Genomic DNA, 27500 nt, shown 5'->3' on the forward strand with positions numbered 1-27500 from the left:
CCGACTCGAACTCTCTTGCTAGCTCGAAAGCAACTGCCGACCTCTAGTTTTGAAGTTCAGTAATTTGACGATCGAGGTCGGCCAGCGCTTCCTTTTTCGTTTTCAGCATGTCGACCCGTGGATGCAAAGCTTCTTGAACGACCATTGCAGCTTTCAAGTCATCTTCGGCCCTTTGGCCCGAAGAGCTCTTTCGAAAATACCAAAATATTCTCGAGTTTGTTCCAAAGCAGAAGCTGCTTGAGTAATAGCTTCGTTGCTTAACTGACCATCAACCGTAAGATCGTTCAGATATACTCCTACGGAGTTGAGGCCCTGGCACTCAAGAATTTGTGACACCGAAAGGGACAGCAGTTCCTGCAGCTTGATGAGGGCATCTGGTTCGACCGTTGACACGGAAGGTTTGGTTGCGGTCGTTGAAAAGCCAGCCCCTCCCGATGTAGTCACAATCAAGGCGTCGAGCTTGACCTCCCACGAAGCCTGCACAGGAAAAGAAAATTTGTAAGCAGAAGGAAAGTTATATGGAATGCATAATAGAGGGAATTTGTTTCTAAACCTGCCGAGAAGAGACTTCGGCCATGTCTTCTGGTTCAGTGCTTGAACTTAGAGAACTTAAAGGCCGAGCCCAGTACCTAAAATTGCTTTTCAATTCACGCGGCCGATGAAGTTTATCTACATTTGATGGCCACTGAGGTGGCCAGGAAATGTAGATCACACCCTTCGGCGCATAGAATTGTTAGTGAAATGAACGTTCGGGCACCTGACATTTAATATTTGCCTGGGTTCAGATGCGTTATAATAAAATTAATAAAGAAAAAGGAGTGAGCCTTACAAAAGCTGAGGTAACATTTTGTGGAGGAATGTTAAGGTTTTCATCTTGTGGATGGAGCGGCGTTTCTGCGTTCGATTCAGGTTCAACCAGGGGTCTCTTTCCACGATTGGCCGTAGGAGGATCTGGTTGAATAGCCGCCTCTACCACAGGGGGAAGATTGGCGAAAGTAAGTTTGGTTGGTCGAGGACGACTCATCAGCGAAATCTCGTCACCCTCATCGCTCTCATCGTCCTAAAATAAACAGCTGTTAAGATTTGTAAATTTGATAAAATGAAGAAGGGTCATTAGCGACATAGTCATACCTCTTCCAAGATTATCGTCGACTGTTTCTTCGGGGAATTTATCCCGACGGGTGGGGTTATTTTTTCCAGGATAGGTGCAATCGTTGTCCCCAGGACTACAGGACCCTCGACCAGCCAAGCAGTCCCTAGATCAGCCACGACCCCAAGGATGGCCTGGGTTGCTTGGCAAGATGCCGTTAGCCGTTCTTTCGTTGGGGCCGGGACGACCAGGGCGGGGGGAGAATTGCTTGTTGCGGTTGTCCTAGTAGCGTGGCTGGAAATCAAATGGATCTCTCGTTCCCCCTTCTTCGCCAATTTCTTAACGCGTTTTGAGGGTTGGAGAGCTTCACCGGCCACTTCAGCTTTCGGGCGAGGCCATTTGCCTTGTGAAGGTTGCACGACGGTTTTACTCATTTTAGAGAGAGCAAATTTCTTCTTTGCCGCAGCCACGACGATCACATCCGCTTTCTTCAACGACCAACCATCTGAGAAAACGAGATCACATTAGCAAGGATCAGTGACAATCGAAAAGAGAAAAAGAAGAAACGGTAGCCATCTACCTCGGGCCGGCTCTTTGGATTGGGTGGCAGAGATTTTCTTTGGTCGATCGTCGAAAATTTTATCGGTGATGTTTTTAACCGTAACCCCAAAGAAAGTTCCAGTGTACTTTTCCCACCAATCGCCAAAGGTGTCTGTCACATCCTGGCCCGGGACGAATCACTTCTTGGGCCCGCTACACCACCGTAGTACGATATTGTCCGCTTTGGGCTTACCATTCCCTCACGGTTTTGTTTTTGGGAACTCACGAGCAACTTCCCAGTAGGTCACCCATCATGGGATTGCTCTAGCCCCCTTCTCGCTTAACTTCGGAGTTCCTACGGAACCCGAAGCCAGTGAGCTCCCAAAAGGCCTCATGCTAGGTAAGGATGGGAATATACATATAAGGATCACTCCCCTAGGTGATGTGGGATGTCACATGTCTGTGCCAAGAGATTCAGGAAGAGTTGGTCGGAGGTGAAATGTTTTGCACCGATCTTGAAACTCTTTCTTGGAGTCTCTGCACTCCCTCTCCCATGAGCCAGAAAGGCGTTCTCGGCTGAGGAGGGAACGGGAAGTGAGTAAAGGTATCAGACAACCTTGAAGGTATCCAAGTTGTCGGTCTGTGAAGTGGGGGTGGTAGACTTCCCAACTCGCTTGGCAAGAATCACAACCAAGGGGAAGGTCGCGTGTTAGTACGATCGACCCCCAATTTTGGCAAAGGGCAGCATCTTCATTTTCATTCCAGGCTGATGTTGGAAGCCTGATGGAGCAAGGGTGCTCTTGACGACGACACATTAAAAATTCGTCATCGGAGAGGACTTTTAGGCCGAAAAGGTACTTGAAGACTTCTTTGGCCTGGTGAGAAGGCGGCGGCCGAGATGCCAATTGAAGGCCGAGCGAGGTAGTAAGTTGGAAGGCAGAGATATCTAGCCGAAGTGTGGCGAAATAGACTTGTAGCCATAGTTGGAAGACCCAAAGGGGACCATTCTGGTTTGGACCAATTTTTCCAATGGTCGCCTCGGCCAGGCAGCGGAGAAGATTTGTGAGAACGGCCGAGCTAAGAGCCAGAGTATGACCATTGGCTAGGGCTTCGGCCACTAGCATGTTTTCGACCAAACATTTAATTGACCGGGTGCAACAAATAAATTTGTTGTACCAGTAGAATAGGAAGGCTTCGTGTTTTCCCTTCCGAAGACTTGCCTCGCCTCGACCAGCGAAGTGGTGGATAAAAGTGTTGTAGTTGAAGAAGTTCTTGTGTAGCTTTTGAACCTCTTCCTTCGAGGGCTCTTGACCATCTCGACTCAATGTTTCGACAGCTCGATCGTTAAAAAGCGTCTTAAGGTCGAGGTTCGACGGGCGTCCAAAGAGAGCGGCATCTATCGGGATGCCAGATAGAGGAGTCCTAAGAATAGCTGAGACATCGAGGATGGTAGGGCCGAGGGGGCCAAAGAGAAGGACCATGGTATTGGTGGCCGAGCACCAGAGACTCAGCGCTGCCATAAGGAGTTCTTTATCCATGACTAGCTCTATGGTCGAAAGTTTGATGGCATTGTAGATACCAAGAGCCTTCCACTCTTGGCCGAAGAAATTTTCCATTCGGATGACCCAAGCCGCCCAGTTGGCATTGGTCGTAGGCTAGGCTTTTTGGGGTTTCGATAGGTCCCACTTTGACCAGTCGAACCCTTGTAGTAAGGGTGTCAGGTAGTGAGCCTTGAAGAGGTTAGTGATAGACGAAGGTACTGCATCTTTGAAGAGTGGCCCCAGGATTTGATGGGTAGTGCTCAGGTCACTCTCGAAGCGCAGGGTTTTGATGGCGCTCCGATCGATGAAACTTTTGCATTTGCTACATTCGTCGTTGAGCTTGGAGATAAAGGTGTTGGAAGTCATTTTGGAAAACCTAGAAGAGTTTGGAGGAATGCTTGGGAGGATTTCTAGGATAAAGAAGTTGTTTTCTGGGATTTCGAAAGCAAAATGGCGAAGAGATTTTTCGAAGTTTTCTAGAAGCGTGAAATATACGAATGGGAGGATTTTAGGTATTTATAGGCGTATCGAGAGGAAGGTCAAACGTTTGATAATTTGAGGTGTTTTGATTTTCAAATTTGAGGAAAAAAATCAACCAGGAAATGGCCAATCATTTCAGATATCTCGGGAATCTCTAAGGATAGGATCAAGGTTCTCTAGGTTTTAGGACGCATGATTGTGTGCTGTGGCGGAATCAATGTATTAATGTAGAAGAGACGTTCCGGCTGGTGCATGTTTTCGAGGATCATGATTGAGAGCTACTAGGTTAATCAAGGAAGTGACACGTGGCAGGGTGTGCAGGAGAATTCGAGTCTTGTGATCACACTTCATAAACGCGCTCGATGGATAAGACGTGTGAGGCTTTTTCGTTATCCCATGGGTATCTCATAGGGTTCGTTTCTTCGAGGTCGAAATTGTCTAATGATTTTTGGCCAAGGACATCAGAAGCGAGGGGGCAATGTTTGGGCCCAAAATAATAGTATTGGGTCGAGTGTAGGTTTATGTTCGGCCCAAAGCTGTTTCAAATATACTATGGGCTACCTGGTGGTCCTGGGCTATTCAACAAGGATGGTCGAGTCTTATCGCAAGAAGGAGTAGTTTGGATGAGCAAAGGGGTCGAAGAAGTCCAAGTGCAATTTGGATTCTTGACCAATAATGAATATGGGCTCAAAAGGAGGTGAGTTCAAAGTCCTAATAGAAGTGGGATTGGCCAAGATAAGATGGATAGGGGTAAGGAGTCCTAGTTCGAGTATGGTTAGGGTTGGGTTTTGCTGCTAGAAATAGAGAAATTAGGGTGCAATTCAAGGACCTCCAATTCAACACACAACTACCCTGCGCAAAACCTCTCACACATCTTGAGATTTTTTATTTTCTTTTTTCTGCCGACACATTTTCAGTTTAGATAAACAGCATTGTGAAGGCAATCGGCAAACATCTTCAGTTTGGATAAACAGCACTGTTGCCGTAGAATTAGCCGTTCCCAAAGCACCTTCAGTTTGGATAAACAACACTGCGTCGAGGCCGACTGGTTATTTATCCAAGTCTCGATCGAGAAGGATTTTCGAATCTTTATTGGAAGAGGTCATCTCATTAGCCTTCTCGGCGAAGTGAGGTGTTACCAGGTTACTACATTCGGCACCTTGAGAGCCGAATTTGATATTGAACTTCACAGAACTAGCAGTCTTGTCTTCAGGCTCCAGAATCCAAAGGCCGAGATTTGTTCCTTCCTCGGCCACAATCGTAAGATCAAGAAGTCAGCATCGCATTCAACGTAACATCAACAAATTTTACTCCTCGGCCGAGCTCAGCCGACGAGTTGGCACACCCCGCATTCAACCGAATGACGTTAACATATTAGTTATTCGGCCTACGCGCCACGTAAGCTTGGTGGTTTTTAGGGTCAACAGTTCCACAAATTAGGATTGCAGTGGGACTTTTCAAAATTATATGGCTGCGCCACACAACATTTGCCTATAAATACAAGACTTAGTGTAACTGAAGAGGCCTATCCAATTCAACACACAAATTGCCCTACATAAACCTCTCAAGCATCTTGAGATTTTTTATTTTCTTTTTCCGCCAACACATCTTCAGTTTGGATAAACAGCACTGTGAAGGCAACCGGCAAACATCTTCAGTTTGGATAAACAACACTTTGCCATAGAATCAATCGTTTTCGGAGCACCTTCAGTTTGGATAAATAGCACTGCGTCGAGGCCGACTGGTTATCTATCCAAGTCTCGATCGAGAAGGATTTTCGAATTCTTATTGGCAGAGGTCATCTCATTAGTCATCTCGGTGAAGTAAGGTGTTACAGGTTACTACATTCGGCACATTGAAAGCTGAATTTGATATTGAACTTCGCAGAACTAGCAGCCTTATCTTTAAACTCTAGAACTCGAAGGCCGATGCATGTTCCTTCCTCGGCCGTAGTCGCGAGATCAAGAAGTCAGCAGCGCGCTCAACGCAACATCAACACATTTTACTCCTCAGCTGACGAGTTGGCAAGCCTCGCACATAACCTAAGGACATAGTTAACTAATTAATTAATCAGCATGCGCGCCACATGGACTTTGTAGTTTTTAGGGTCAACAATTTTATTTACGAAAATAATTTCTAGAATATAAATCAAAATCAAGGATACGATAAAATCATACAACCAAAATCAAGAATTAGTAGGATCATTATGGAAAAAAATAAGATCATATTTTGAGTGTGTTGATTCTAAAATTTTTAAAGTCTATATGGCGCGTGGTCTGAGTAACTACTGAGCTAACTATGTCATTTTGATGATGCATGTGTGCCAATTCACAATCGAACTCGGTTGGGTGAATGAGATGAAAATGTGGTAGTGTACACTAGCGGAGCCACATTAAGGGCTATCATGGGCTATAGCCCAGTTAGCATTCGGGAAAAAATAAAATTTTACATGTACTTTTCATTGATTTCCGAATGTAGCCCACCATATATTTAGTCAATAATCTTAGTTGTCTCAACTTAATTATATAAAATTATATAATACAGTTTACAAATCATCTATTTTTCTTATGACTTCTTGTACATATATGTTTCAAGTTTGGATTTGTTTGAATTTTAACATGTATTTTTGAATAAAAAAAAAATTATTGGCTCACTTTGTGAAAGTTTTCTTAAGCTAGCTGATACTGTGAAAAAATACAATATCAAGTTTCTTTTGTTTATAAAAATTGAAATCTTTAAACTAGCCCACCCTATGAAAAGTTCCTTGCTCCGCTATTAGTGGTGTGCTAATGAAATGGGCTACTGACTTTTGCACCGAGCGATTTTGGTCGAGGAAGGAACACTCTCGACCTTGGGTTCTGAAACATGAAGATAAAATTATGCCTTATGGCTACAAAATTCAATCTTTTGCATGTGGTTCAACTGCTTCAACTATATTTGTGAAAATATAAGTTTGCCGAATTGGTATCAGGATGTAGGGACAAAGATACTCAAAAGAAATGATTGTCTTTATGATGAAAGTAGTTTGGATGTCTAAACGACGAACTCTGAAATATAGTTGTTAATAAGCAATCATGGAACACCTAACTTTACTAGGAACGCTCATGAAGTGATCTCTTTCGATGAAAGAATTGATGAATCTTCGACGCTTGTATCTTGGGATAGATAATCAACCAAACTAAAAATAGTGTTGTTTAACCAAACTGAAAGTACTCCTAGACCGACTAATTCTACAGCTTCGGTGATGGTCAACCGAACTGAATATGTTGCCGGTTTGTTAACCCATTGATGTTTAATTAAACTGAATATGTGCTGCCAGAGGGGTTAATGGAGCAGTTAGTTAGTATTTTTCTCATGACATGAGAAGATTTAATGTAGAGCAAGGATTCAGCGTAAAGTGTTTGTTTATGTGGGTTGAAGATTGCAAAACCACTTATATTTATAGAGGCGAGTTTCATGATGTCCAAGTTTGCCGAGTGGTATAATTTTGGTTACATTTCAATTCATCAACATATACTTCAAAATACAAAATTATCTTCACATTTTCCTTCACCAAAACTCATCACCATCGAGTTTCATTTGCACTAGGGTTCTGAATCTAGTTGCATGAAGTGATAAAGTGAACCCTGATTTAAAAACCAATCATAATTCTTTAATAGATAACTCGAACCTCATCAGAAACCGATTTTGATCTCAAGACAGTCATACTTTATCCAGTATCTAGTCGAATCATTAGCATCTCTCCACTGGGTTGAGACTTGCAGCCAACCTTCTGAGCTGATTTCAATTAAGTAAAAAATGTGAATTTCAGGCCCGACAAAGTGATAGCCATCTATTAAGCATAACACACATTACACAGGGTATATTTTATAACAAAAATGACTTATTATAGAATACAAACAAAATCAAGCTTTAGTAGGATCATCAAAGAAAAAATCAGGGTTATAATTTGAGTGATATTAATATACTAAACATAACACACATTACAAAAGGTAATATTTTATTAACAAAGTAATTTCTTCCATAATACAAATCAACATCAAGGTTTAGCAAGTATAAGGAGAAAAAAATTAGAGAGTTTTAATTGGATAATTAGAAATATCTATGTCCATTCCCATCTAAGATTTTTGAACCAAAAATTAATATTATAATACTTGCGCGCCACTCATTCACCCCAGTATTTATTATCTTCCTCTCACTTCCCCTATAAAAACTCACCTCCTTCCAAACCATTTTACCAAACCAAATTCCATAAATCCCAGAAAAACCCTAATACCATTTTTCAAATCCCGTCGCGAAGTTCCCATCATTTCTGTTTTCCGAGTAGTTTTCAAGTACGGTTTTTGAGTACGATCAAAACCCAGTTCAGAAACCCATGGACACCAAAATCGGTTCCCTCGACGTTTGCAAGCCGGCTTGCACCGACGTCGGCAGCCTCCCGAACGGCGCCACTTCGGCAATCCAAAGCACTGCCCCCTCCACCGTCAACTCCTCAGATGCCACTCTGGGTCGCCACATCGCCCGCCGACTCGTCCAAATCGGCGTTACTGACGTGTTCACTGTCCCTGGTGACTTTAACTTGACCCTCCTCGACCACCTCATCGCGGAGCCCGGGCTCACCAACATCGGCTGCTGCAACGAACTCAACGCCGGGTACGCTACTGACGGCTACGCTAGGTCGCGGGGAGTCGGGGCGTGTGTTGTTACTTTCACTGTGGGTGGGCTCAGTGTTCTCAATGCTATCGCCGGAGCTTACAGTGAGAATCTGCCATTGATTTGTATAGTTGGAGGACCCAACTCGAACGATTACGGGACGCACAGGATTCTTCACCACACTATTGGGTTACCGGATTTTAACCAAGAGCTGAGATGCTTCCAGACCGTCACTTGCTATCAGGTTTGCATGAAATCAAGATTTTGGTTTTTTAATTTATTTTTTATTTTGAATTTTGATGTTGGGTTATTGATGGGTTTTTCGAAAGATTTCTAGTGAGTTTGGTTTTGCTAAATTTGGTATTGTTTTGCTCCTTTTTGGTTCGTTTTGAAAGTTGCTAATTTTCATATGGTGGGTTTTTACTAGGCTGTGGTAAATAATCTGGAAGATGCTCATGAAATGATTGATACCGCAATTTCAACCGCCTTGAAAGAAAGCAAGCCTGTTTATATCAGCATAAGCTGCAACTTGGCTGGAATTCCTCATCCTACTTTTAGCCGGGATCCTGTTCCGTTCTCATTGTCTCCAAGGTACACATTTTCGGGTTTCTGTTCCATTTAGTTGAAGTGTCTGGAAATGCTTTGTAACTTTTTAGGTGTGAAATTTATATATTTGTTTGTTTTGGTCTGCAGATTGAGCAATCATTTGGGCTTAAAGGCTGCCGTGGAGGCGGCTGCAGAGTTCTTGAACAAGGCAGTGAAGCCGGTTATGGTAGGGGGGCCTAAACTTCGAGTTGCACACGCTGGCGATGCCTTTGTTGAACTAGCTGACGCTAGTGGTTATGCTCTGGCTGTCATGCCATCTGCAAAGGGGCTTGTGCCAGAGCACCACCCCCATTTCATTGGAACATACTGGGGTGCTGTGAGCACTACCTTTTGCGCCGAGATTGTGGAGTCTGCAGATGCATACTTGTTTGCTGGACCGATTTTCAATGACTACAGCTCTGTTGGATACTCTCTGCTTCTGAAGAAAGAGAAGGCAATTGTGGTGCAGCCTGATCGCGTGACCATAGAAAATGGCCCTTCATTTGGTTGTGTTCTCATGAAGGATTTCCTCCGAGCTCTGGCAAAGAGGCTCAAGCGCAACAAAACTGCTCATGAGAACTACAGCAGGATCTTTGTTCCCAATGGACGTCCTCTAAAGTCTGCACCGAAAGAACCTTTGAGGGTTAATGTTCTGTTCCACCACATCCAGAATACGCTGTCAAGTGAAACTGCTGTGATTGCTGATACCGGGGACTCATGGTTTAACTGCCAGAAACTGAAATTGCCGGCTGGTTGCGGGTAAAACAAGGAGAGAATGCGGTTTTTCATGTTTCTTTCTATGTTATGGTTTTTTATTCAATTGGGAAGTTGAAATTGGGTTTGCAGGTATGAGTTCCAAATGCAGTATGGATCAATTGGTTGGTCAGTTGGAGCTACTCTTGGGTATGCTCAAGCTGTTCCTGAGAAGCGTGTGATTGCTTTCATCGGCGATGGGAGTTTCCAGGTACATTTAGTTCTTTTTCTCTAGCACGCTGTAAATTGTAAAGTACCCATTAGGAACCTTATCAAATTTTCTCGGTTGATATTATCGGATTTGCAGCATAACATTTCATCAATATCGCGAATCACCCGTCTTTTGAATTTAAATTATGCACTGTATTTGAAAGAGCTTGTTTGAACTTTTCTATTTTTCGCTCGCCAATAGGTGACTGTTCAAGATGTGTCCACCATGATCCGAAATGGGCAGAAGAACATCATCTTCCTGATAAACAACGGCGGATACACAATTGGGGTGGTGATCCATGACGGACCCTACAATGTGATCAAGAACTGGAACTACACTGGACTAGTTGATGCCATCCACAACGGGGAGGGCAAGTGCTGGACAACCAAGGTAATTAGTTTGTTAATGCATTCTAATCGTCTCCTTAATCTGTTCCAACTAACCAATCAAAGGGTTTCCCGGATCGTAAAACTCCTTGTAACCGAATCTGTCAATTCTGCAGGTCCGTTGCGAAGAGGAGCTGATTGAAGCGATTGAGACTGCAACCGGGGCGAAGAAGGATAGCTTGTGCTTCATTGAGGTGATAGCCCACAAGGATGATACCAGCAAAGAGTTGCTTCAGTGGGGGTCTAGGGTTTCTGCTGCCAACAGCCGCCCACCCAACCCTCAGTAAAGTCTCCCATCTCGTTTCCTTTCATCATCGTAGCGTCTTTCGATCTGGAAGAAGAAAAAAAATTAGTATTTGTTCCTTCTTGTGAAGGGTTTCTTATGTTTTGTTTTTAATATTTTTCCTTGAAAAAGGGTTTCTCAAGTACATTCCCCTTTGAATTACAGTATCCTCTCATATCTTAATTAGTTTGTGCGATCTAGTTTGCGTATTACATATTAATGCAAAAACTTGCATTTCAAGTCTGACTCTCAACACATCTGTTTAAGTGTTACGCGTGAATCTTTTTTATTTAACATGTGCATACTTTTTATTAGATAACGCGATACAATAATATTACTGGGCCTGTTATGTGAATAGCATTCTTTACTACCATGTTATGGTGTGTATCTAATCAAAACTAACTGATCGAGAAAATAAGTATTCTTGGCAAATCCACTTGTTTGAGAAGCAACATTATTGACTGTAATTTGTAACCAAGCGTAATGTTAGATAGGCTAATTTTTTAAATAATAATTTGATTATTAACTATATTTATAATTTATAAAATGTAATGTGAATATCCAACATTACCAAAACTCTTGATTTTATTTTAATTTCCAACTGATATAATATATTGAAATGTCAATATCATATAATTTCTGGTTAAATTAATTGTCAATTTTGTACTCATGGAGTGGTATAACTCTGTCGTGGTACTTTTTCAGTGCGTTATGAGAAGGAAAGGACAAAAGAGAACTATAACAAAAGTGCACCGACGTCGTTGGTTTTTTCGCCATGTTGTTTGTCGATTTGATCGTATGACAAGAATATAAAACGACAGTTTACCTCTGAACTTTCACCCGTGAAGGGGTCTATCAAAACGGAACTTTTTATGAACTATCTGCAACTAAATATTTTTAGCATAATATTTTATAATGTGGATACAAAAATTTTGTCAAAATATAAGGTGTCGAAAAATACATAGAATTCAACTTTTAAGATAGTTTGCTTAGTATTTCCCTTCACCCTAATATTGATCCTAAACTTCAATTTAGTTTAGATTTAATTCATGATCACATATTTAGATATATGAAACCAACATGAATGGCGAATTATTATATTAAGAAATCTTAATGAAAATTAGCGACATGGACAAAAATAGTGCATGTTTGTTAAGTTCAAGAACCTCAATCAAGAAATTTTTCGTTCAAGAATCGGTTATATATTATAGCGAAAGTTCAAAGACAAAATATAAAATTTCCTATTGCCAACATGTTTCCCAATTTTAATTTTTTAGAGATACTAACAATCTTACGGTTGACAAGTTTGTGGAGAAAATTTTTAGTATGCCCGTAACACGAGGCGGTGCATCCATGTCATCATACAATTAGAGGGAAGTTTACTTGGGCTCTTGTTTCTCAGTTGCCAGAATTTTTTTTTTTTTTTTTTTTTTTAAGTTTTGCTTGACGTTTATTGAAAATAAAGCAGAAAATACATTATAAATTATTACAAAACTAACTAGAGCTAGTATAATTCACTTAAAAGGTGAAAGTAGAGAGCACACTTCTTTGTTTCTTGGATCTTAAGATACCTCAAAGCCATTTCAACTTCCTTTGATTTATGTGAACATGTCTTCAGTGGCGTCCTTTTCTTTCTTCAAGCTGAGCAAACACATTAACAAGGATCTTATACATGGCTTCGTAATACCATTTACTCCATCTCCTGCACAACACAAGTGAGCCAACGACAACTCCGAACGCAAATGCGAATCCAATTTCGATACTGATAAGATCTCAGTCGATCTCATCTCCACAATTTTGTTTACTTCCATTTAATGTTGGTGGTGGTGATGATGATCCTACTTTGTTGTCCACAGCCAACGGAGGCTCCTATAATCCTTTGTTTTCGGTAAAGGAGGTTTTTTGAAATGTCGAAAACTAAGTAATAGTTGGAATCCTGCCGACCAATTGATTGTTCGAGAGATTCAAGAACAAAAGGAAAGTAAGCTTTGTCAACTACGATGGAATTTTGCTGCTTAGCTTGTTTTGTGATAAGTCTAAGGACTCGAGCTGTCTCATTTTCCCAAATGATGATGGGATTTCCCTTGTGGATGCATTACTTGTTTAGGAAATACAATGACTTGAATTCTCCCACTTCCTCAGGTATTGGTCACTGAAATTGTTGCATGAGAAGTCAATCAAGGTATAGACTGTCACAATCTTTACCATAACCATCTCTAAACCTTTGCCGGCAACTATTATAACATGCTCATAAGAAATTCTAGGTCCTCCAGCAATGTGTGGATTTTCTTGGAAATCGACTGTCAATAGGGAATCATCTTAGTTACCATCATTATCCTTCACGTTGTCAAGGCTACTCTCGGTACTTCACCACTGAAATTGTTGTAAGCTAGGTCTAGGATTTGAAGCACTCGCCAGGTGCCATTGGTCTCTGAACATCCAATGCCCCGTAGAAGTTGTTGGACTACAAAGCAAGGACACGCAAGGTGGAGATGTTCTTCAAAAAGCATGGGAATGTATCTGTCATCTGATTGCTATCAAGTTTTAGAACTTGTGAATGTTTGCAGTTGGTTGACGACTTTGGAAATTGACCTTGTATTTGATTTCGATTAAGCTTTAAAGTTTTCAAGTCACTAGTTTCAGGAAATTCAAAATTAGAAATAGTTCTCGTAAGGTTGTTTCTCTTTAAATTGAGTAACTCTAAGATTGCTCATTGCACCCAGGCATTGGGGAATCCTACCACTTAAAGAATTATTCGACAAATCAAGAATGATCAATTCATTTGCATTGCATATTGATACTGGAATAAGCCCATGCAAGTTCTTGCTTGAAAGAGACAAGAACAAAGTGGAACCAAGAAAATCAGAAACGGGACAAGTAAGAACATAACCGATGTTAGATGGTACACTCGAGTGCTCGACCAATCCATATAAACCGCACATGATAGGAAAAGTAGGATAGGCCTCTTAAGTTGGTTTGAATGAAGGTCAAGGATGTTCACCGGTGATGTAGATTTGATTAAATGACCTTCAAGACTTACCAAGGCGTTACAAGAAAGATTTAGATCATAAAGATAACTGACCCCCAAAATCCAATTGGGAACTTGGCCTTGAACTTGGTTTTTCGAAAGGTCCAACTTTCGTAAATAGGTTTGAATTCTCAAGAAATCTGGTAATGTTCTCAACTTATTGGAACCTAATCCAAGTTGTCTACTTGAAGGAAGAACAACAAATGTGAGGAACTTGTTCGAGTATTGTTAATTACTTAGCTATTGTGGGAAATATCAAGGTACAAAAAGGTGGCTGTTTAGAACTAACATTGGAAGGAAAGCTATTAAAATTGTTGGAAGTAAGAAAAAGTTGTTTAAGGTTTTGAAAGCTAAAGACAGACACTGGTACTGGTCATTCCAAATTGTTGAAACTCAAATCGAAGGCAAACAAGTTGGAAGAGACATTACGAAAATTAGGGAGTCGACCATAGAATTGATTATGGGAAAGTGATAGTAATTCAAATATGGGAGGAGAAAAGATAGATGACGGAATACTCCCGTTGAGAAAATTTTAGTCCAACTTAACATTCACTAGACCATTAGTCATTCCGAGTGTCCAACTTAGAACCAATGACCCATGAGATCCATTGTTGTATAATTCTGGCAAGGAACCATGAAGTTTTGGATTATAGGAAAGGTCAATAGTTTGCAGTAACCCTGAAAAGCTTGTCCCACTTAGAACCAATGATCAAAGAGATCTATTGTTGCGAAATTCTGGCAAGGAACCATAAGGTTCCGGATTAGAGGAAAGGTCAATAGTTTGTAGATCAGGTATCTGACAGATTTCGGTCGGAAATGTTCCTTGCAAACCACAATTACTAAGATTCAAGGAAGTCAGGTTTGAAAAGTTGGCAAAGAATCCTGGAATTGGGCCGGAGATATTGTTGCTATCTAATTTGTAAAACCTTTTATTCTGTGTGAATGGTTTTCATTAAGAAAAGAGTAATTGGTACAAAGAGAGACTTATACAGATACATGGATCAATCAAGATCCTGGAATTAAGTCATATACAAGCTATTACATAAGTTAGAATCCTATGTGGATGAAAAGCAATCTGAGATGAATGTACAATAATCAAGGAGATGGACTCCTTAAATCAAGGGACTGATGACAGACTTTGCTTTACTCGACACTCCCCCTCAAGTTGGAATGGATGTTGATTATTCCTAACTTGCAAAGCAAAGTCGTGAACTGGTAGAAGCTCAATGACTTTGTGAAGATGTCGGCTAGTTGTTTCATGGTTGAAATGTGAGATGTCCTGATCATTCCACTTTTAACATTTTCTCGTACAAGGTGGCGGTCAATTTCTATGTGTTTGGTTCTTTCGTGAAAGACCGGATTCAAAGCTATGTGAAGTGCCGCTTGATTATCGTAATATAGCTTGACTAGATGTTTATGTTTGATACCCAAGTCTTGTAAAACATATTTCAGCCAAGTGACTTCACAACAAGTTGCAGCCATTGAACGATACTCTGTCTCTGCACTAGAATGTGACACAGTGTTTTGTTTCTTGTTATTCCAGGAGATCAAGGAATCTCCAAGAAATGCACAATATCCGATGGTAGAATGACGTGTGTCACGACATCTGGCCCAATCCGCATCACAAAAAACATTCGGTTGAATTGGACTTCTTGCAGAAAGAAAAATACCTTGCCCTAGTGTATGCTTAACATATTGTAAAACTCTGGGTTGCCTCCAAGTGTGGAGTTTAAGGCTTCTCCATAAATTGACTAAGAATGTGGACATCATAGACCAAATCAAGGTGCATGATCGTCAGGTAGATTAGTCTCCCAACAAGTCGTCGATAAGAAGAAGGACCAGTCATGCAATTTTTTCGTCATTCTTGAGTGATAAACTTTGCTCCATGGGAAAGCTGCCTGGTTTCACGCCAAGGTAACATGCATCCTCAAGTATTTCAAGGGCATATTTTTGCATTGAGAGGCTGTTCACCTTAATAAAGCGAGCAATTTCGATGCCCAAAATCTATTTTAATTGCCCAAGGTCTTTCAACTTGAATTGCTTCATATGAAAAGACTTGGTATCCTTAATTGCTTGTATGTCATTCCCTGCCAAGATAATATCATCAACATAAAAAAGGACGACAGTGAATTTACCATCATGGTTTTAGACGAACAATGAATAGTCTACCTTGGAGTGTTGATAACCGACCTTTCTAAGAGCACAAGAGAGTTTGATAAACCATTGACGGGAGGCTTGCTTAAGCCCATACAAAGATTTATGAAGTTTACAAACTTATGTCTTCTCATTTCGTCCGAAACCAGGAGGCAAAAACATGTAGACATCTTCTTCAAGATCACCATGGAAAAAGGCATTGTTGAAGTCAAGTTGGTGGAGGCATTGTTGGACCGAGGCATGGCAAGGAGAAGGCGGACTGTAGTTAGTTTTGCAACCGGAGCAAAAGTCTTGCGATAACCTAAGCCTTCAATTTTGGCTATAACCTTTGGCGACCAAGCGTGCTTTATATCGTTCAATGGATCTATCGAATCGAAATTTGATTTTGTAGACCCACTTACATCCAACCGGTTTCTTTCTAGGGGGCAACAGTTGAAGAGACCACGTTCTATTCGCAGCAAGGGCTGCCAGTTCTTGTTCCATGGCTAAACATCATTGGGGGTCGCGTATAGCCTGTGAGAATGAATTGGGTTCTATGGCAGCTGAAATGGAAGTGGTGAAAACATAGTGTTAAGCAGATAAACGATCATATGTGAGCACATCAGACAAAGGGTAAGAAGTACCTATCACTTTGGCCAACCCGAGTGAGATAAAGGGATGGACCGAGAAAGAAGGTTGACGTCAATGTGATATTGTTGAAGATAACCAGGTGCATGAGTGGGTCGTTTAAGACGTGACGATGATGTTGAAATAATAGGAGAAAGAACTGAAGCAGGACTCATCGGCAAAGAAGGCGACGAGTCGATTAAATCATGCTCTGGTGGAATGGACTGATGAATGATGGTGTCATGAAAGTCAGTATCTTGAGCATGTGGATGCACAAAAGGTGAAACTACAGCGGAATATGAAAAAGGAAACACATTTTCATGGAAAATAACATCACGAGAAATAATATTTTACCTGTTTAAAGGTCGTAAACCCGATAACCCTTAGTGCCATATGAATAGCCAAGAAAGAGACAACGAGTGGCTCTTGCATAAAAAATGACAGAACGATGATGGTGTGTGGAAGCAAAACATAAACAACCAAACACTCATAAATGTGCATAAGCTGGCTGCTTGTGATAGAGTACTTCATAGGGTGATTTGCTATGAAGAAGAGAAGTGGGAGTCCTATTTATGAGATAGGTGGCAGTGAGGGTTGCATCACCCTAAAATTTCTTGGGAAGACGAGATTGAAAAAGTAAGGCTTTAGCAACATTGAGCAAGTGACGGTGTTTGCCCTCTATTACTTTGTTTTGTTGTGGAGTAGAGACACAACTTGTTTGATGTATAATTCCCTTATCCGAGAAAAATTGTGTCATAAAAAATTCTAGACCGTTATCACTGCGAAGAACTTTAACTCGTGTGAGAAATTGTGTTTCAACAAGGTTGATGAATGTGATGAGATATGATCGTGCATCCAATTTGTGATTCATTTAATAAACCCATGTGCAACGTGAGAAATCATCCACATAGTTAGGAAATATTGTGCCCCAGTGATAGTGGGAACATGGTAACCTCCCCAAATGTCAACATGAATTAAATCAAAAGGTGCATTTGTATTAATAGAACTCAAAAGGAAAAGGAGCATGTGTTTGTTTGGCTAATGGACAAATCAAACAATCATCAATACTGCAAAAATTCAAGTTCTTAATGTAAGGAGAGATAGCCTATTGGAAAGGTGGCCAAGACGTTGATGCCAAAGTTGATGAGACGAAGGAACAACTGATACTGAATTGCACCCAATTTTTGTCACATTATCAAGGTAGTAGAGTCCTTCTCGTTCAGTTCCCATCCCAATCATCTTCCCGGATTGTTGGTCCTGAAGTAGACACATTTTATCAGTGAAGATGACAAAGCAAAATGAGGTATTAGAAGCCTTGCTGACAGAAATTAAATTTCGTTTAAATGATGGAACACAAAGCACATTGTGAAGGATGAGATCATTCGAGAGACGAATTGTGCCAATAAATGTGACTGCTGCAAGTGCATGATTGGGTAGGTGCACTTGTCGATTGGAAACTAGAATGCTTGTAGTCATTAAACTCGGTGAGCGGTATCAAAGATCCAGTTCTTTCCCTCATTGAAAGCAGAAGCACACAAAACTCTACCTGAGAAATCATTCATAGTAGAGGTGGTACCGACATGATTGGCTGTGGAGTTGGATTGGCTCTTATCAAGGAGTGCAAGCAGGTTGTGATATTGCTCGAAAGTGAGACTATATGACGAATGAGATGTTGCTGAAGGTATTGGCTTGATGTCAACATGATTAACCTTGGAGTTGGAAGCCCTGCGATCTTGATAATCTCCCCTATCGCTGTTGTCCTTTGCCTTTTTCAGTTTGCGGCATTAATCAATGGTGTGACCCCTCCAATTACAGTAGTCACACTTGAGGTGTGCTCGACAGATATCTGAAGTGTGTCTGGTTGCATCACAACGATCACATTTGAGAAGAGGATTTTTAGGAGAAAAATTCCTACCAGAGTTTCACATGTTGTCCCACACAGCGAAAGCTGCTGCATTTGTGATTGAGGACCTTCCAGGAGCATGTGTTGAGACTGTTTTTTGCTTCTCATCTTGAATAATGAGTAAGAAAGCCTTGTTGATAGCAGAAAGGGGATCCATAAGTAAAATTTGCTCACGAACTGCAACATAGTGTTCATTGAGACTCATGAGAAAATTCATGGTTTTCTGACTTCGCTGAAACTGCATCAATTCCTTCGCAGCACCACATGCACAAGTTGGGAAAGAGCACAAGGCATCATGATCATCCCAAAAGCTTTTTAGTATGGTAAAATACGCACCAATGTTCATATTTCCTTGAACACTTCCATGTATCTCTTGTTCGATATGGAAGAGATGTACGCTGTTTGTGTGAGAGAAACGTTCATTTAATTCATTCCAAATATCATATGCAACATTGTTGTAGATGACACTTGCTCCGATATCTTTCGAGACAAAGTTGAGCGGCCAGGATTTCACGAGGTTGTTGCAACGAGTCCACTGTTAGAATTCAATTGTGGATGCCAACGCAAGCTCTTTAATGGTTCCATTAATGAACCCTTCCTTGTTCTTGGCATTAAGGGCCATGGTCATGGCACGGCTCCAAGTGGAGTAATTTTCGTCATTTAGTGGATGTGTGACGAGAATCGCTCCAGGCTGATCGGAGTGATGAAGATAAGGAGGATCATTGGGATCTTCGTATTTGGTGGTCTCAAACTTGGTTGAGCCTTTTTGTTTGTTGGAATCTTCGGTCGCCATGTTGGCGAGAAGAGTAGTGCTATGATTTCTTGGTATGTTTGAACGCTAAGGATTTTAGGTTATCAGGTTCCCAAAAAGACTCAACTCTGGTACCATGTAAAACCTTCTATTATGTGTGAATGGTTTCCATTAAGAAAAGAGTAATTGGTACAAAGAGAGACTTATGCAGATACATGGATCAATAAAGATCCTGGAATTAAGGCCTATACAAGCTATTACGTGAGTTAAGACTCGTGTGTGGACTCCTTAAATCAAGGGACTGATGACAGACTTTGCTTTACTCAACACAATTGAATCACGATGAGACTCTGAAGCTTGGAGAGGGACTCATCACGTTTGGTAAATTCGTTACTAAGGCCAAGGTTGACAACACGCCCCCTTAGTACTACTGCAAGTAACACCATCCCAAGAATAATAGTCGCTACTTGAATTCCAGGATACGAGCTTGGTGGACGTACAAGAATTGAACAGAAGTCTCTTCTTGAAATGGAGGAGTGCTGATAGCTCATCTTCAAGACACCGGCTGTGAAGCGGGACAACGATCAAGAAAAAGAGGCACAAGTAGTGGAACAAAGTTTTCGTTTTTGGTAGTGATAAATGATAACGTACTAAATTTGGAAAACCTCATTTCATTTTCATCTTAGGACTAAGTTTGCATTGAGACGGCTCTGCCGTTTAGGTTGGGGCAAGTTGAAAACTTGTCTCACGATATGACGAAGTCACTTTGAAGAATCGAAAACTGGTCACACGAGATGATGAAGACACTTTGACGAAAAAAATCAAAACAGGGTGATCACACAATTTAATTAGATCCCAAATGCTTTCTGAGAAATTGTTGACTTTTGTTGTTTTAACAAGTTCAAAAACACTGTAATTTTGACAACTAAAAACGAAATGGTAATCAAATGAGTACTTGAAAATGCATTTTGTTACTACTAACCCCTACGAGAACACAAACTTGTGAGAATCATGGAAAGCCATACCAAAGATCTCGATGCAATAACGTTTAAGCCACCAAAAAGCATTTATATACAGCAAAATTTCGATGAGATGCGATGGATTGTCACCTACGGACCAATGCTGACATTGCTTGGTGCGTGAACAAGACGACCATTTTGGAGCAAGGTGCTTGGAAAGGTGGCTCGACAGTTAGTTATGTGAGATTTTAATCGGGGTATGTTGGGGTGAGCGCTTCTACATCGGTGGCATCGCAACTCCATAGACAACATGCTATCGTCTTCTTTTAGCTTTGCTTTTCCATCACTACTGACTTCCTCCACCACATCCACTGAGTCTCGAAAGAAAGCAGTATTGAAGGAGTTCCAATGTTTCTTATTCTTCAAGTATGTTGAATCAAAATCCTGGCTGATAACATGCAGATGCAGCTGTCGCATTGAGGGATCCTGCAAGAGATGATGTCCCGAAACACTTAATTTATTATTTACATCTAGTCTGTTGTATTAATACTAACCTCACGAGTCCTTTAGCAAAAAGGATTCCAAAAGGCAATGTTGGAGCAAACGAATATAACAGCAAGCTCTCAGAAAATTAGCATGCGTACCAAGTGATATCCAAGACGGAAGACCAAAGATGAATCATCATGGAAGAATTTCTCAACCCACTTCAGACCAACTTCATGCATTGTCCTTAACAATGGAAGGTGTTCTTTATGAACATCTGACAGTCGATCAAGACCTGCACATCGTGCCACCACCAAAACATGCCTTTTTGCCTGCGAAATTCCGAAGGTTTTTTTTTTTTTCATCAGACAGAAAGTTGAAGAGGATGATAAACAATATATGGAAACTAGGTATCATTTACCTTTGGATAAAGATCATTCAGCACAACGACATCATCTGATATCTCTAGCACTGCATCCTTGTGCTTCTCTGGGTGCATAGCAGTGTTGTAGAGAGCCTGAGCCCATGACCCCCAGGATTTAGTCCTGCTTCCACCAGACTTGTTGCTCAGGTTTGGTTTACCAGTGTTAGAATCTTCAGTATCATCCTGATATGCTTTACTTCTTTTGCTCCTCTCATATTTGTGAGGATCCTCTCTCTTAGTCTTTTGATCGCTGTTTGTAAAATGATTTCTAGAGGCATCAGAATGTTCTTGTGACTTTGGCAGCTTTGCCTGCAGGTTCTCAATGCTTCCCTTGGGTGACTTTGCTTGGGTCCTCACAATTGTTGCGAAACCTTCGAAAAGTGAAGTGTAAGCCTCCCGGAGAACTTTGCAGCCTTTACTATAGTCATTGTTCAGACAATTTGGTCTGTGTGGGTTCATGTTGGGTCCAACAACATGTATGACATGGGTTACCCCCTCCCTACTAAACAAGGGTGAAATTGAAGGGAGAGGCACAACCACAGCACTCCCAGGATACAGAGATTGGGCTTGTTCTTTGGTTGCAACCTCCAAAGATGGACCTCCAGCACTGAAGATTGCAGCATTGACACCTCCACCTCCAGGTTTAAGACGCCTGCACCAGAATAAATATTTATTTTCAATATACTTTATATGTAAAACATATAATCACATTTTTTTCGTACTAACTTAAAGTAAATATTATAAAGGTGAAGAAAACATATCAAACTTTACATTTCAACTGCAGGGGTTACATATGCAAAACTCGAATTCAGCATAATTCTACTACACCATGTTTTGGTTTAACAGAGGGGAAAAATGCAAAATCCTACAGATCTGTTATTTCATATTGTGAACTAGCACCGCAACAAAATATTTACATTTATATTGCATAGTATTTCTAAATGCTTACCAATTAGCAGCATTAGCTATTACATTGCAGTGTAAACCTCCTCCTGAATGAAGCCGAGTGATATCTCCCACAAATGTGAAGAACTTGTTGGAGTTAATGTTTTTCTCTGAAGCTTTAGCCCTTACCAAAGACAAAATCTTTGATTTATGACTCAAGTCCACTAAAACAAGCCTAGCATTTCCAAGCTTATTAAAAAATTCTATAACTTTCTCGACAATAATATCAGACGCCTTCTCAATGTCAAATTGAAAATCTGCTGTCGATATGGAGGGAAATGCCAGAGTGGGGGAATCGTTTAGAGAAACATCACCGCCAACTGAGCCTACAAATAGCTCTCCACCTTCCTTTGACTCCTTACGAGAATTCTCGGACAATGAACCTGTTCCCTTCGAAGAGGTTTCCTTTTCTTCAATAATTCGAGAAGCATTAGAATCTGGTACACTCTTCGAAGTGGATTCACTATTAGCAGGACCATCTGTTTTCTTTAAGAACCTCATTATACCTAGTTGTACTTTCGCACCGGCGTTCTTCTGGCCAAAATAACCACTGGGAAGTGTATCCAACGGACCAAGTCCACTATATGCATCAACAGCAGATTGAACATCACTCTCACTCTGGCAACAAGTGATTCTAGCAAACCCTTCACTCAGTTTGGGCAGTTCTTTCTTCTGCAGCATTCTATTCACAACCACAGCAGCTCTCCCACCTTGCAAGTTTCCCTCGTGGCCCGTTCTCTTCACAGACCGCGATATACAAAGCTTGGCAGGAAGATCAAGCACCACAGCATGAACATCAACCTGGGCACTACCACCAAGCTTCACAAACTCATCCCTTTGTTCTTTCTCCATATTACACCTATCTATAAAAACACTCTTCCCATCCTTCAATGCATTCATTGCACTCTCAATACACTGCGCTTTCGTCCCGGCTTTACCATTTTTTATAGTATCCTACAAAAACATAAAAAATGAGAACCCAACAGCATAAAAACAATAACCCATATGAACAGCAATCCGGAGTATCCAGAGTATCATATGAATTACTGAAAATACTAATCTTGAGCTCTCTGAGCCATTTCATCGAACATATGGTGTGCACATAGATATACCTGGCAAACTCGAACCCAGGGGCGAGCGGAGGAGGAGCGCATGACATGCTCACAGAAGGTGGACTTTCCGCTTCCGGGCGCACCCACCAATATTACTGCGACGGACTTTCCTTGCTTTTCTTCCCCTGTCAAAAGTGCATATAGGTTTTGTAATCGAAGGTGACGACGACCCAGAATTATTAAACGCGGAGAAAGGGCGTACCTTTGGCTTTTTCGTCGATATCCATGTCCATGTTTTGGGAGACTCTGTGTGGCACGTTTGAATTAAGGGCTGAAAACCAACGGTTTCTTCTTCCACTGGGCTGGAAGCTTCTATCGCCGGTGCCTCGTGCTTGGCGGCGTAAAGGGACAAATTGCGTCGACCTGAAAATTGACCCGCCCGATTCGATTTGGATTTATTTCTTTAGACTAGCAAAACCCCAGTTACGACTCACACGAGCACTATCCATATTTGGATTGAGGGCCTTTCCAAGGATATTAGGCCATCTCCACCGGAAAGACTGGTTCATTTTAGACCTCTCACCTCCTAAATATTAATATTTTAATAAATAATGCAGATGGTATTTCTTACCATCTTCAACCAAAAGTCATAAGATTTGTTTTAGTTCTGTCATAAAAAATCATCTCAAACTGAAAGTCATATGGCAAAACATAATTTATTAGAGTAAATTATAGCAATGATCTCTTAACTTTAACTCAATTGGAGCATTGATCGCTCAACTAAAAATTCATTATCATTAGTCCCTGACTAAGTTGACGAAAATAATCATAGCTACACGTTTTGATGAGTTGAGAGATCCTAATTGTAGCAATAGTCATTCCAACATAACTTATTTTGACAAAATTCTAACGAAGTTGACAAAAAAGACCATAGCTCCACATTTAGATGAGTTGAGAGACTAATGGTAATAAATTTTTACTTGAAGGACCATTGCTCCAATTTGATTAAAGTTGAAACCATTACTACAATTTATTCAATTTATTATTCCAATTTGATTATATAATACATATTCTAATCTGGTTACTATTATATGGCAGCATGCGGACCAAAATGCCCCTCAATTCGTTTGTTAAGCCATTTTTTTGCCTTTTTTTTACAGTAAAATGACTTCTTTGCCCTCTGAGGCCAAGCTTTTATCCTCACCGGTTTCGACCTTTTGGTTCTACGTGTCTTTCATCCTCCTTTGCTTTGGCTTTGATTGTTGTAGATGTCTTTTTGCAGTGATTCCTTTTCACTGCTTTTGGTCCATTTTTTTTCCCATTTCTTTTGCTGCTTTTCTTTCGTAGCCGTCTACTCTCTCCTCTTTTCGTCTCTGTTGGTCTCGAAGTGGATAGTTTTGTGGTGAGTTCTTCTAATCTTGCATCTACAACTTTTTTATGCAACTGTATGGATTGTGTTTTGTTCAATTTTAGATGTTAGAAGCTTTTAATTTCTTTGGGTTCAATTTTAAATGGGTTGTTGCTTTCGGAGTTTTCGTTTGATGACAGAGATGGGGTTTTTGGGGAGAAACTTTTAATCCGTGTGTTTTTTGGTTAGGTTGTATTGTGGGTCTTAACAAATGGATTTTCTGTTGAAATTGTTTCTCTTCTCATTTTTAGATTTTTTTTTTTTTTTTTTTTTTTTGGGGTGCCATCGGGTTTTGCAGGTGGGTGTATAAGTGTATAATCAGGTTTTTATTTTTCTGGAACTTTTGTCTGCAGCTTTAGAAGACATTTGTGCTTAAGGTAAGAAACTTTGGTTGCTCGCTTTTGGGTTTTGTTGTAGAATTAAATATATATATATATATATATATTTTTTTTGTAAGAGTTACATTCGTGGGAATTCATTTGTTCTTTTTTCCTGCATCTGAAAAATGCCACATGATGTGAGTTTATAATTAAATATGAATATCAAAATGGGTTTTCTGTGCAATTTCTTTTGTTTGATTTTATAGAACCGAAGAGGATGTTAACAATAACATTATTGTGTGATATGTGATCTAAAGTTCTTTGGTGAGTTATTTGGTTTTCTTGCCACATGGGATTTTAATATTTTTCTGGTGAATTTTCTATTTTTCTGATTGTGTGTGATTTAATTTTTTTCAAGCTTTGGGTGTACTTTTCTGATCTGCTTTGATTTTTAGTTGCAGCAAAAGTTGTTGCTCGAATTTTCCAGTTTTTATCTGCGGCTTTGCAAGCTCTTTATCAACAAGGTATATCATTTTTATTCTTTTTCCTGAATCTCTTGTTGGATGGAATCGTTTTTTTGTTTTTGGTGTTCTTCTAATCTCGCATCTGGTACTGTTTTTTTTTTTCCGACTGTATAGATTGTGTTTTGTTGAATTTTAAATGGTAGAAGATTATTGGGTTCAATTTAAATGGGTTGTTATCAACTATTGAATTGCTTTCGATGCTGTTTGGCTACTCTTTTAACGCCCTTTTTCCTTTTCTTTTCAGCTTCTTCGATTTGCAGCCCCTTCTTTTTTTTCCTTTTCCAGATTTAGCTTTTTTCCTCTATTTTGTATCTTTTGGCTGATTTTGTGGGTCTTGGTCAGTGCTGTGGATATTGGTGAATTTCTAGCATGTTGATGCATGCAGTTTTTGTTATAATGTATGGATTGTGTTTTGTTCAATTTTAAATGTGAGAAGCTCTTAATTTTTTTGGGTTCAATTTTAAATGGGTTGTTATCAACCATTGAATTGCTTTTGGAGTATTCATTTGATAAGAGAGATGTGTTTGGGGGGGGGGGGGGGGGGGGGGGGAGTTGGGGAGTTCTTTTGGGTGAAACTTTTGATCCGTGAGATTTTTAGTTAGGTTGTGTTGTGGGTTTTCGCAAATTTTTATCGTGTTTATGCATGCAGTTTTTTGTTATAGATTTGGAAGAACATAGCATTACAGGGTGTTTAGGGTTTGCTGGCGGGGGAAAGTAGCAGCGTTAAGATTTTGCAGGTGAGATATTAGGGTGAGAAAAATGGGACAAAGAGCATCGAAGACACATTTGGGATTAGGGGTAGCGAAACAGGGGAAAAGAATATGACAGAGGAATGGACTCTTAATTTTTCTTAACTGGTTTGGGATTTTGCTTGCCTTTGGGGTCGTCATTGGCGTCAAGTGGCGTCTGTTTTTTCATAACTTTTATTACTAATTTTTATGTCGTTTGCGATTTTGTGTCTTGGGATTTCTGAATTTTATTGTTCATTGTCGGTTTTTAAAAACAAATTTGTCTTCATTTGTTTGTTTAATATGTTGTGTTTGTGTTGGGACGCTGTTTTGCAAGTTCTCTTTCCATTGGGACCTCTACATTTTATAAGTGATGAGGGTGAGGTTTAGATACTCAAAACACTCCATTTTTTTTTTTTTCCAAATATGCATGTTTGGTTCTCTTTGGTTTTAAATGTTTAAAATTTAATGGTTATTTTGATAAACTGGTTTATTAGTTTATCTTATGTGTTGTGATCAGGAATTCAATTGGATTGGGTAAAATGATTTATCAATGTACGTTATAGGGAATTTTGTGTATTATGGTCTGTGAATTTTATTGCTCATCTTTTGTTCTTTTTTCTTTGTTTGCCGGTTTCTTTTGCAGGGGATCACTATAGTTTGGGCATCTTTTCGAGTTTTAAATTGCTTAAGGGTAAGATTTAGATAATAAAATTCAAAATGAGGCGTTACTTTTCTTTTTGGAAACTAATTTAAAAGCACTGCATAGATAGTTAACTGTGTTAAAATGTCTTGATAAAACCTGAACCTTTTGTTATATGTGAATGTTCATTCCCTGCTACAAATATAATAGGCATAGTGGTCTAAAAAAGTAAAACCCACTGACACATGACATCAGAAATTCAAACCAATTTCTACTGTTACTATTACGTTCTTTCATTCAGATCATCAGCATGTAGTTCAAATCTAGATCAAACCTAGATGAAATCTAGGTGACAAGATTTATTGTCGTTGTTTCAATAATTGACTTTGTTTTAGTACCCAGGTTTACAACATGAGCTGAAGATCCAAGATCATTTTGGCAGAGACTTAGATATTGAAGACACTAATTTTGCTCCTTATTTTGTACTTTAATGTCCAACTTTTTACATGTTTTATACACTTATAACATCGGTAGCAACACGCGGTCACTATGACTAATAAATCTCCTAAATGTTGATGGTCATTGTAACTCATAGTATGTGTATTGTAAGATCTCTTAATAATCTATAATAAGTTGACATGTGTAATCAATAATTACAAAAATACATGATCGGTTTAGTTTGATTTTAGTCGATTTCAATAATATCAAAACTAAACCAAAAGTAAATAAGTTTGATTCGGCTTTAAATCGTTTGACTTATTCCTTGTTCAAAACCAAACCAAACTAAACCAACCAATATGCTTTGGGTTGGTCAATTTGTTCGTTCGGTTAGTTGATGCCCACCCCTATCCAAAATAAATAGAAAAAGAAGAAAATAATTTACACGAAAATATACAACGTTATGAATACATATTAAATACAAATAATCTAGAAAGCCATGTCGATGGTGTCTTAGAAAAATCGGATAATGTAGTGAGTTGGCCAACTGTGTGAGGTCGTGTGGGGCGTATTAGACAACTTAGATAAAGCAGTAGAATTCTTTAATTGCTT

General features: G+C 40.0%; 4 protein-coding genes and 1 long non-coding RNA gene across 6 annotated transcripts; 2 read left to right on the forward strand and 3 right to left on the reverse strand.

Moving 5' to 3' along the window:
* Window positions 1-2082: 2082 nt before the first annotated feature.
* On the reverse strand, window positions 2083-3246 carry LOC137722094 (uncharacterized). The gene has a single exon (XM_068461076.1). It carries the CDS (start codon window positions 3244-3246, stop codon window positions 2083-2085), a length of 1164 nt encoding a protein of 387 aa, XP_068317177.1.
* Window positions 3247-7876: 4630 nt separating this feature from the next.
* On the forward strand, window positions 7877-10762 carry LOC137721660 (pyruvate decarboxylase 2-like). The gene is made up of 6 exons (XM_068460680.1): window positions 7877-8548; window positions 8732-8895; window positions 8998-9648; window positions 9736-9853; window positions 10055-10243; window positions 10356-10762. Exons 1-6 carry the CDS (start codon window positions 8027-8029, stop codon window positions 10524-10526), a joined length of 1815 nt encoding a protein of 604 aa, XP_068316781.1. The 5' UTR covers window positions 7877-8026; the 3' UTR covers window positions 10527-10762.
* Window positions 10763-18232: 7470 nt separating this feature from the next.
* LOC137722095 (uncharacterized) lies at window positions 18233-19006 on the reverse strand. Its single transcript, XM_068461077.1, has 2 exons — window positions 18777-19006; window positions 18233-18611 (listed from the first exon to the last, which is right to left on the reverse strand). Exons 1-2 carry the CDS (start codon window positions 19004-19006, stop codon window positions 18233-18235), a joined length of 609 nt encoding a protein of 202 aa, XP_068317178.1.
* Window positions 19007-19916: 910 nt separating this feature from the next.
* Window positions 19917-23375, reverse strand: LOC137723796 (transcription factor bHLH140). Its single transcript, XM_068462982.1, has 6 exons — window positions 23090-23375; window positions 22888-23012; window positions 21780-22729; window positions 20828-21482; window positions 20568-20738; window positions 19917-20409 (listed from the first exon to the last, which is right to left on the reverse strand). The coding sequence occupies exons 1-6, from the start codon at window positions 23118-23120 to the stop codon at window positions 20074-20076; spliced, it is 2268 nt and encodes a 755-aa protein (XP_068319083.1). The 5' UTR covers window positions 23121-23375; the 3' UTR covers window positions 19917-20073.
* A 697-nt stretch (window positions 23376-24072) lies between these two features.
* On the forward strand, window positions 24073-27133 carry LOC137723799 (uncharacterized). 2 transcript variants are annotated; one of them, XR_011066969.1, is made up of 4 exons: window positions 24073-24229; window positions 25011-25079; window positions 26454-26501; window positions 26846-27133. It is a non-coding gene; the product is annotated as an uncharacterized lncRNA (long non-coding RNA). The 2 variants fall into 2 exon arrangements; XR_011066968.1 differs by having other exon boundaries at window positions 26853-27133.
* The last annotated feature ends 367 nt before the right edge of the window (window positions 27134-27500 follow it).

Source organism: Pyrus communis, chromosome 17, assembly GCF_963583255.1.
Source record: "Pyrus communis chromosome 17, drPyrComm1.1, whole genome shotgun sequence".
Classification (NCBI taxonomy): domain Eukaryota; kingdom Viridiplantae; phylum Streptophyta; class Magnoliopsida; order Rosales; family Rosaceae; genus Pyrus; species Pyrus communis.